Source organism: Raphanus sativus, chromosome 6 (genome assembly GCF_000801105.2).
Source record: "Raphanus sativus cultivar WK10039 chromosome 6, ASM80110v3, whole genome shotgun sequence".
Classification (NCBI taxonomy): Eukaryota; Viridiplantae; Streptophyta; class Magnoliopsida; order Brassicales; family Brassicaceae; genus Raphanus; species Raphanus sativus.
Genome location: NC_079516.1, coordinates 49,172,345 through 49,182,426, shown reverse-complemented (window position 1 = coordinate 49,182,426; position 10,082 = coordinate 49,172,345). Strand labels below are relative to the sequence as shown.

At 32.4% G+C, this 10,082-nt stretch overlaps 1 protein-coding gene across 2 annotated transcripts; it reads left to right on the top strand.

The window, feature by feature from the left end:
* The first annotated feature begins 1,149 nt into the window (after positions 1 to 1,149).
* LOC108806770 (uridine nucleosidase 1) lies at positions 1,150 to 3,526 on the top strand. Of its 2 annotated transcripts, none has more exons than XM_018578961.2 (9): positions 1,150 to 1,443; positions 1,675 to 1,790; positions 1,890 to 1,949; positions 2,033 to 2,215; positions 2,318 to 2,422; positions 2,500 to 2,596; positions 2,836 to 2,943; positions 3,040 to 3,175; positions 3,254 to 3,526. In XM_018578961.2, the coding sequence occupies exons 1-9, from the start codon at positions 1,338 to 1,340 to the stop codon at positions 3,360 to 3,362; spliced, it is 1,020 nt and encodes a 339-aa protein (XP_018434463.2). In that variant the 5' UTR covers positions 1,150 to 1,337; the 3' UTR covers positions 3,363 to 3,526. The 2 variants fall into 2 exon arrangements, with proteins under 2 accessions (XP_018434463.2, XP_056844762.1); XM_056988782.1 differs by having other exon boundaries at positions 1,435 to 1,576.
* The last annotated feature ends 6,556 nt before the right edge of the window (positions 3,527 to 10,082 follow it).

Sequence of the window (10,082 nt, the reverse complement as noted above, 5' to 3'; positions counted from 1 at the left end):
AATTTCTGGTTCAACGCATCAAATGATAGGAACGTTGTTTATTTATATGTATAAATGATAATAAAATGGGTAAAATAATAATAGAGATAGTGGCCAAGGTTGGTTGGGCTAAACAATTGGCATAGAACCCCATTTTCGGCCGCCAAGATTCTCTCGTCTATCCCATGTTCCCACTTTACTTTCGAATTTTTTATTGATTTATGCTTTTTCTCATTATTGATCTCTTTTGCCGGCAAGAAACCATTGAATTTTCTTTATAGTAAACTACATTCTCTTATTTTTTCCATTAACAAACAAGTTATTAAATCTAACAAATATTTGTGGTGTGTCTATAATGTAAGTTGTGACAAGTGAAAAAAATCTGTAAAAGAAAAATGAATACCCCTGGAAGATATGCATATACACTAATCTACTTGCATAATTTTGAATTGATTTTCAATAAACCATGAATTAGCTCACGCTATTTTTCACAAGATCATGAAACTTAATTTTAAAACCAAAACAAAAACTATTGCAAGTTTGAGAGTCATGTTATAGGCCCAGCATATGTTGGGCTTTTACTTAACGAAATATGGTAATGCATGAACATTGAACAAACTGCGTTTTGGACTGTAGTCAAATGCGTCTTCGTTGGTGACATATAATTGGCTTAGTTGGCATGTGACGAAAAAGGTCACTTCCTTCCAAGTTCCAAACACCAATAATTTCACATTCAAACTTATTTTTATGATTTTGATTCCTTCTAATCAATAAACGTTTTCTTTTCACCTACCAAGTTCTAAATCCCCACATTTTATTCAAGAAACGAACCCTTGTTACTAATAAAAATATATATCTTTATAATTTCCTTACTAAAAAAAATCGAAAACTGGTTATTTTTTATTTAAATTTTAAAAAAAACTAGAACAGCATTGGTTATTTCAGGGACAACAACCTATGAAAACTGGAACGATACACATAAGATTTTGAAAAGGGTTTTTGATCTTGGAAGATAATTATAAATTAGAGTGTGGTAGGTTAAAAATAAAATAAAACGTGGTTAAACCTTAAAATAAGATTTAAAATCCAAAAGTAATTTTTCTGTCACCACTAAAATAGGGAGAGAATCAAAAATAAAATAAGAAAAGCTTAGCTGGACGTCTCTCTCTCTCTCTCTCTCCATATATCTTCTGAGCTGTTTGACATTACAGAGCTGACCCAAAAGTTTATGCCTTTTTGAGGTATCTTTCTCGTGAAAGCTCTCTCACCCCCTTTACGTATAATATACGAAACTCTTTACCACGAGAAAGATCGTTTCACTGCGTTTTTTAACATCCATTTTACTTTGCTGAGAAATCATGGATTCTACTATGGAGATTTGCAACGGTGGGGTCTCAAACGGTGACGTTTCGGGTCTCTCTTCTAAGCGAGAGAAGCTCATCATCGATACAGACCCTGGCATCGGTGAGATTTTTAGTCAATGGATATAATTAGTTTGAATGATGCTTGTAGTATGAAAAGGGTTTGACTTTGATCAACCAACACCCTTTGGCGCGAGAGGTCTTAATTCCGTTTATCTGAAGTCCATGTTTGCAAAGTTATGATCTTTAAACTTGATGTTTGCTTTAAAAACTAGAAGATGTTTACTTACTTGGTGGTTGTAACATTAGTTGTATGATGTGTTGTTTGGTTTAGATGATAGCATGGCGATAATGATGGCGTTTCAAACACCTGAGCTAGATATATTAGGATTGACTACAGTGTTTGGTAATGTTCAGACACAAGATGCTACTCGCAACGCCTTACTCCTCGTACGTAACAACAAACGATTACTGCTCTGTATATAAATGTTCTCTTTTTTCTTTGGAATGTGTCTGTGATCTCTTGAAAACGGTTATGCAAAAGAACAGTGTGAGATTGCTGGCTTCCCTGATGTTCCCGTAGCTGAAGGAAGTTCAGAGCCCTTAAAGGTTGGTTACATACAATCTTTCTCTTCTTCTCTCACTGAGTATGGAAGCCTAACTCTGGCTCTGTTGTGTTCATTGTTTCTCAGGGTGGGATTCCACGTGTTGCTGACTTCGTGCACGGTAAAAACGGGCTTGGAGACGTCTCTGTTCCTTCTCCTTGTAGAAAGAAGTGTGACAAGAGTGCAGCTGAGTTTCTTGTTGAGAAAGTCTCTCAATATCCTGGTGAAGTCACCGTTCTCGCTCTTGGACCTCTAACCAACTTAGCATTAGTAAGAAGACTCATAACACTCTCTATTCTTTCAAAAATCTTATAATCCCGCTCTGTGTTTCTGACCATGACTGTTTCTTTTATCCGCTTTGTGTTTAATTAGGCCATCAAACGGGATAATTCATTTGCGAGAAAAGTGAAGAAGATTGTTATACTTGGTGGAGCTTTCTTTTCTTTAGGCAATGTTAATCCTGCAGCTGAAGCTAATGTAAGAAACATCCCCTCAACCTCTTCTTGAATCTTCTGCTAATGAAAAGAATTATAAATATGTGACTCTGTTTACAGATATATAATGACCCAGAAGCAGCTGATGTGGTGTTCACTTGTGGAGCTGATATCACTGTTGTTGGGATTAACATCACAACCCAACTTAAACTATCTGGTGAATTAACTTTTCTCTTCCTCTTGTCTCCTTTTAACTCGTTCTCGTTGTGGTGAAAAATACAATGTCGTTTCGATTAGGTAGCGTAGGATTTTTCCAAGTGTTCCTAGGTGATACTAGATCTCAGTAGTTGTATATGTAGGGTTTGAGGTTAAAATCTTTGTTTTCACAATTGGTTAGTGAAAGTTTTGGTTGAGCCGAAAAAATACATTCCCTAAAAGCAAGTGTATGTGTTTCAGATGATGACCTCTTAGCGCTGCGTGAGTCCAAGGGGAAACACGCCAAACTGTTAAGCGACATGTGCAAGTTCTACAGAGATTGGCATGTCAAATCTGATGGTGTTTATGGTAAAAAAAAAAAGCAAGAAACTATGATCAAAACATATGCTTATGAAACTTGCAAGTTTTTGATTTTCAAAAAGATTTATTGTTGTTGGTTTTCAGGAGTGTACCTCCATGACCCGGTCAGCTTTGTGGCTGTAGTACGGCCTGATCTATTCACATATAAGAAAGGTGTTGTTAGGGTCGAGACTCAAGGAATATGCGTTGGCCACACTCTCATGGATCAAGGCCTCAAGAGGTTTTACTAATTATAAAACTTACTCTCTTAAAATTTGTAGGACTTTCCTCTAAATGTTGGTCTTGATTGGATTTGCAGATGGAATGGGAGCAATCCATGGGTGGGATACTCACCAGTATCAGTGGCGTGGACGGTAGATGTAGATGGAGTACTGGAATACATCAAAGGCATGCTGATGAAACCATAAAAGAATGTGGAAATATTTCATTTGAAATGTCACTCATCACATTCATCATGTGTTCTGGTTCTAACCTGATTCTGAATTCAACATCTGTATTTGAACTGTACAATTGCTAAAATTTGGTAAAGAAGTAAACGATGATAAATGGAAACTATCTATCTTTTTCTTTTCTCTTTGGTTTTTTTTTTTTTTGGTCAACGGTTTTCATTTGATTAAACTGAGCGGTTCAAACAGAATCTTGAGACAATAAAGAAGAGAGAGCATTCTTGGCCAAGCGATCAGCTATCAAGTTGGCTGATCTAGGTATTACAACAAAAGATAAGGTTGAGAAGAGAGAAATGAGGTGACTGATCTCGTGGATTAGTCCCGCTATCTCATTCAAAACCGTCCCTGAACGCAGGGCAGCCACAAAGATACTAGAGTCCGATAGCATCCTGATCTTCCAAAATCCTGCAACTGATGCAGCTTTGAGCGCTTCTCTTTGGTTTATATTCCTTGTAAAAACACAGTAAGACGACATGAAAATAATGAATTCCTTCGGCCGATGTTTTTAGGTTGGGATTGTTAGTGAATTTGAAACTCAAAATCCGAAAACTGAAATTTACAAAAACGAACGGTTTTTATTTTTTTTTAAACCCAAAGACCAAAATCGAACTGAATTTTTATGTTTTTAAACTCTCATATCGTGTTCTATATATGATTAAATGAAAGGGTTCTTTTAAAAAACGATTTTGTTTATGAAGGGTTAAAGTCATTAACGATATTTAATAGTTAAAGGGTTTAATAAAAAAATTTAAGTTGGAGATTTTTCATTCGATCTAAAAATAATTAGAGGTTTAAATCACTAATATATATATTAATTGTAAGTATTTCATGTCGTTTTTGTGATATGAGAAACATCACATTTTAATTTAACGAATCTCGGTCTAGAAAAACGATTTTGTTAATTGAGGATTAACGTCATCAGCGGTTTAAAATTTTAATTGGAAGTTTTTCATCCAATCTATAATTAGTTGGGGTTTAAATCAAATCATTAAAAACCCATATATAATCCATAAAAATTATTATAAAATAAATATTTTAGAAATTATCATAAAATGAGTATTTTGTGTTTTTTTCTGTTTAAGTTAGGTTGTTAGTTTTTTAGGTTTTATCCCGAATCAAAATCTGAATTATATGTAAGTTACGTTTTTAATTTCATAATAAAATGAAAATGGACTGGAATCCAAACTGATAGGATCCAAAAATATCAATTTCTAAATAGTCCAAAACATCCCAATTCGAATAACTCAAAACACTAATAACCCGATCTGAATCATAAAACCTAATGCTCAGATATGATAGCCGGATGTTGTAGTTGAGATGATTTAAGAGTTGTGTATGGACTTGATTGTTTGCCTTTAATTATATAAGTTTACACCTTATAACTACTATTTTTTTTCATATGAACAAAAAAAAAGGTGAGCCAATAGCGTAGCCAAATTGAAAGCGTAAATGCAATGACCATGAGACGGAAGTTGAGATAGGGAAACAGGTGGGTGGGTCACGTAAGAATAATCATAGCCAATGATCATAACAAACAAGTAACCGAGCGATCATAAAAAAATCGATAAAAGTCGTTCATATTACATCTCCACACGAGGGAGAGACTTGACATCTCCCCACCAAATATCTACTGTGATTTGCTAAAACACTCTTCTTCAACAGACACAGACACACAACCATGAAACACCTAAACTGTAAATAGTTTTATTGATTGGTCCTGGTCTATTTATACCTGAGAAAAAAAACATATCAATATAAGTTTTGTAACCAAAAGATTTATCAAATCTAGATAAATTTGATGAATGTAAATGTTAGTGACCTCTTTCAGAACAAATTTAAAGAAAGAAAATATCTATATTTATTTAGAGAACTTTTGCTGTGTAGACAACTAACGTGACTAAAGTCCACTGGTGATGTATGAGAGCATTTTGATATTGTTAAAAATTGTGGAACAAGATCATCATAATATCAATGTTTTCGTTAAAACTTAACCTTAAATTGGTGTGGGTTCATTATTGATAACTTTTGAATTTTCAGATCATATTTCAAATATTTAAGATGTGTTTTCAAGAGTTTGTTTTGTTTTTTATACTATGTAATCTATCAATTTTTTTGCTATTGCTTTTGATAAACTTCACTGAACAGGATAAAAGAAGTTTCCATTGAAAAAATGTTAGTGTAAAATTTTACATCATTGTCTAGCTAAATACTAAATGTCATATGACAGAAAAATTATTTTATAGAAATTGTAATCACGCTAGTATCTAATATGTTTTTCATACTTTTTATTATGATGAAAAGTTGAGAGGTAGAGGGGGAACATGTGAAGAGGGTAGAGTAAGGATTCAATGAGATGGTTGTAACAAGTTGGGCTCACTTTGCATAATTGTATCTACAGGCAGAAATGGTGGATGATGCTGATCATCATCATGGTGAAGTTGGGAGTAGTACTCATGAGTACTTCCTACCACTTTTTATTCTTAACCTGTAAGTAAGAAATTAATTGTTGGATCATTTATTGCATCCAAACTATATACAGTAAATATTCTTTGTGTATATAAATGCATGATCCATGGGGGGGGGGGGGGGGGCATGATTTGCCACATGTATAGAGTTGTTCAAACTGTTACTATTTAACCAAACCATTTAAGCAAATAAATTTAGCTGGACTTGGGTAAACTTTCTATTTCTCTTCCTTATAGTTCGACACATGTAGGCTTTCACTGGTAACAATGATATATGCAAATTAGAAAACTTGATTAGATATTTAAAACAATTTTTGGAGATTTATCTATTTTCGATTAATTGGCATAGTAGGAGATTGCTGTTTCTAAAAAATTCTAGAATGATTTAAAGACCACATGTGTATACATAATCTTCCTCAAATTACTTATTTCCGGAGTGTGTGAAGTAATTTACTTATTTTGGAAAGAAAAAAAACTATATACGAAAAATTATGCATCTTTAAATCTAGTTTGTTGGGACAATTGAGTGTTAACAATAAACATTGCAGTTTGATTGTGTTCTATACTGATATATATTAAATGTCCAATTGAATAAGCTTGTCCTTGTTGGCTTTTCTAATGAACTTAATAACTTCTCTTTTTACTTTCTCGTCCATGACTCAATAACTTCCTTAAATCATTAGGTCAGATTATCTTTTTCTTTTCCCCCTTTGCACTAATTTTCAGTAACTGGTATTTAAGATACGCTGAAAAAGTAAATATGAAAAGAAAAAATTGGATAATTGCACTAGCTAAAAAAGGAAAAGCAGAAAAAGATAGAGTTAAAGTTTTTTTTATATATATAATTAGAGGGGCTTGGTCATCATTGGATGTTACAGAAGAAGAGTTTATTATGAGACTGGCTATACTCCTACTTCAAATTCGTGAGTACCTAAGACCCATTTTGTCTCCCATCTCTTAGGCTTTAATTTATTACTGCTGAAGTAACTCTATGTACTATTACATTCCAACATTTAAAATTTTAGTCGAGCAGATTATATGAGGTTGAAGGTTCTACTCGCTTTTATAAATTAAGAACTGGACTACAATCGTTCTCAAATTTAAGAAGTTTTCAGTTTTAGAGCCTAGAGATTTTGAAGTTTTTTTTCCTGGAAGTCATCATATTTTCTGCTTTTCTTTATCTTTTGTGTACAAGCTTTACCTTTTTTATTTCTTCAAACACCCGGTATGATTCAGAGATTCAGTTAGACCGAGTGCTAGTTAGCTAGACCAAACCTAAAAATCCTCTGACTTGAACTAGACCGTCCACCTGACAGCTCTCTTGCTAAATGCAAATCAATCTCAAATTTTTTGATGATTGTTAACAATCTCTTAAGTTTGTTTAAACATTTAAGCATAGGGAAGTTTTCTCGTTTGGTTTATTTTCATGTTTACATTGATAACATCTCTAGTGCCGTCATATTTGATATTCCACCTTTTCTAGTCTTGTTTTGTTGGATTGTGAACATTTGCATGAAATAAAGGTCTAAAAATCGAATATTTATAACCATTTAAGATGTTTATAATACTTTTAAGAAATACGGTGTGTGCCGATTATCAAACTTGATTCTAAACTTAAACTTACATAAAGTTGCGAGACAAAAAAAATTTACAGGAGCATGAGGAAAAGTTCTTTTTTGTTGTTGCATAAACCTCATCAAATATGAGTCTGTTTTATTTGATGTCAAAAAAAAACCTCATCAAAGAAAAATATTACCACATATTTGCATATTAATAAAATTACCAGTAAAATGATTTTATCATCTTATGAATATATATGCGACTACTTCTATTTATAGTGAATATCATTGAACTGGTATTCATTATTTAATGTATTATTGAGTTACTGGTATTCATTATTTAATGTATTATTGAGTTTCACTTCTATTTTTTTTTTAATAGCTCCTAATACACTCTTCCGCCCATGTCCATGGCGAACACTTTTACCCACTTAGACAAATTACTTGACCATACGCTTTTGGTTATCTTACATCAACATTTTATACTTGTTTCAGGTTAATGTTCCATACATTTTGAGTTGGATATGACGTTCGCTAAGCGAGTTTAAAACGAAAAGAATATTCATCGTGGGACAAATGTTGTAATATTTATGAATCCACAAAATATGGAAAGCAAGATAAAATGGTTACAACTTACACCTATTGGTTTGTAAATTATTATAAAGTAGCGCATGTGCATAAAGATACAATTTTGAACGATAGTGTAACACCCAGAGAGCAAAGGTAACACGGTGCTTCCTCTTTATATAACTTTTGTTTGCCTTTTATGAGATTATAACAGACAATTTGTGTAGATAAAAACAAAACAAAACAAAGTGGAACCCCAAAATGCAGGCGAATGCATGGAAAATTAAAAAAAAAATAAGAATTAATTAATTAAAAACTTTAATGGCTTATGAGTTGGCTTACCATTTTTCTTTTCACAAAATTGAGTAATATTCCGATTTCAAGTTTTATCTGAGGTAGATGACTTCCGTCGTACATGACTGATCGGAAAGAAAATAAAATACTACATACTGAGGTTATTAACTTTTTTACTTAACAATTATTTTACATTACATATATATTATAAATTATTGCATGGAAAATTCCAAAACGCCATGCGAAAACATTACATAATTTGTTAACTAACACCAACTTTAGTGTCCTAGCTAGTTTCAAACTTGCAGTGATCACAATGTCTGAAAATGTGCAAGACATTAGATGGTGTCATATTTTAGAAACTACTGAAACCAAAGAAGTTTATAAGAGCATGTCTATCAGTTTGGATATTACAAAAGTTATCTAACAAATAAAGTGTTACTATTTTGTAAAAAAACTAAATCACATATTTAAATAGAAAATATGAACCACTAGTAATATACGGGTAATATATCAGTTGTCCAAAATATTATGTACCAGTTCTTAAACCGTGTGGTTTTAGAACTTTTCAACATTCTCTTTCTATTTTTTCTTATATTTATAATTAAATGCATTGTTAGATATTATGTTTAGAACCCTGCTTTAAAGATATTCTTACTTCACAGAGACGTATGACTAAAAACAGGTACGATTTTGAGTTTTTAAAAATAAAACAAGTTAAAAATTTTAACATATTTGCGCAAAAACCAGGGTACGAATTACAAGAAATGTAGATTTGTAGAACAAGAACATACAGAAATTTACGTGTGAATATCATTATAGGAAAAAAATCTCATAAATAATTGAAATTGGTTGAAGTGCTGAATAACTAAAGAAAGACAGAGTTACTGCTCTTATATCATGTTTAGACTTTTTTGTCATCTATTAGATTACAAATAACACGATCGTAACGTACATAAGCCGGCAAAGACAACCCATCTTTCCGGAGTCAAGAGCTGACAAGGATTTGGAATCCCTTCGGAGCCATAAAACGGAAAGGAACATACTCCTTCCAAAACTTAAGAATTAAAAGAAAAATTGAAACCTAATATAACATAGTTAAGTTTATGTAAGAGAATACTAAAAATTTAACCATTCGACGAGTCTAAGGAACTGTGAACACGGAACCGATGATCACAACTTGAAGGGAAGGACTAACAATCTTCAACTAAACGGACAGAACCAGGCCAAACTCAGAGGCAGACCTGAGAATCTTCTATCCACATAACCATGAACCAAGTTGGTGAAGACCGCAAAGATAGCTCCGCATCCGGCTGAGCCTATACCCACTATCATGTTTAGACTTATTATGCTATTTTTATAGATGCTAATTCCGTTAAGTTTCATAAAATACAAAAAGATATTTAGAAGATGAGCATTTTCACCCCATATCTATATTTTTCTTCTAAAATAAATGAATTATACTATAGATGAGTTCTGATCCAATGTATGTCTTTATATAGTTTTTCTCTATTATAAATAACTAAATACATACATTCGAATAAAACTCATCTATTAATATACTTCATATATATTAGAAAAATATACTACCATGGATTGGAAATAGTCTAAACAATCTTTCCATGGTTACATTTTTTACTTGAAAAGAACTCAAACAAAATGACATCATTGATGAAGAAAACGGAACCAAAAACAAAACAAAAAACAAAACGGAACAACAAAGTTTTTACTCAAACAACTAAATAGATAAATCATAATGGTGCTCTATCATAATATGATCTTAATCATACCAAATA

What these genes read in the sequence shown, in the direction of transcription:
- LOC108806770 (XM_018578961.2), top strand. Translation starts at nt 1,338, where the DNA reads ATGGATTCTACTATGGAGATTTGCAACGGTGGGGTCTCAAACGGTGAC. An exon ending in GAAGTTCAGAGCCCTTAAAG is followed by an intron (nt 1,950 to 2,032) that starts GTTGGTTACATA and finishes ATTGTTTCTCAG; the next exon opens with GGTGGGATTCCACGTGTTGC. An exon ending in CTCTAACCAACTTAGCATTA is followed by an intron (nt 2,216 to 2,317) that starts GTAAGAAGACTC and finishes GTGTTTAATTAG; the next exon opens with GCCATCAAACGGGATAATTC.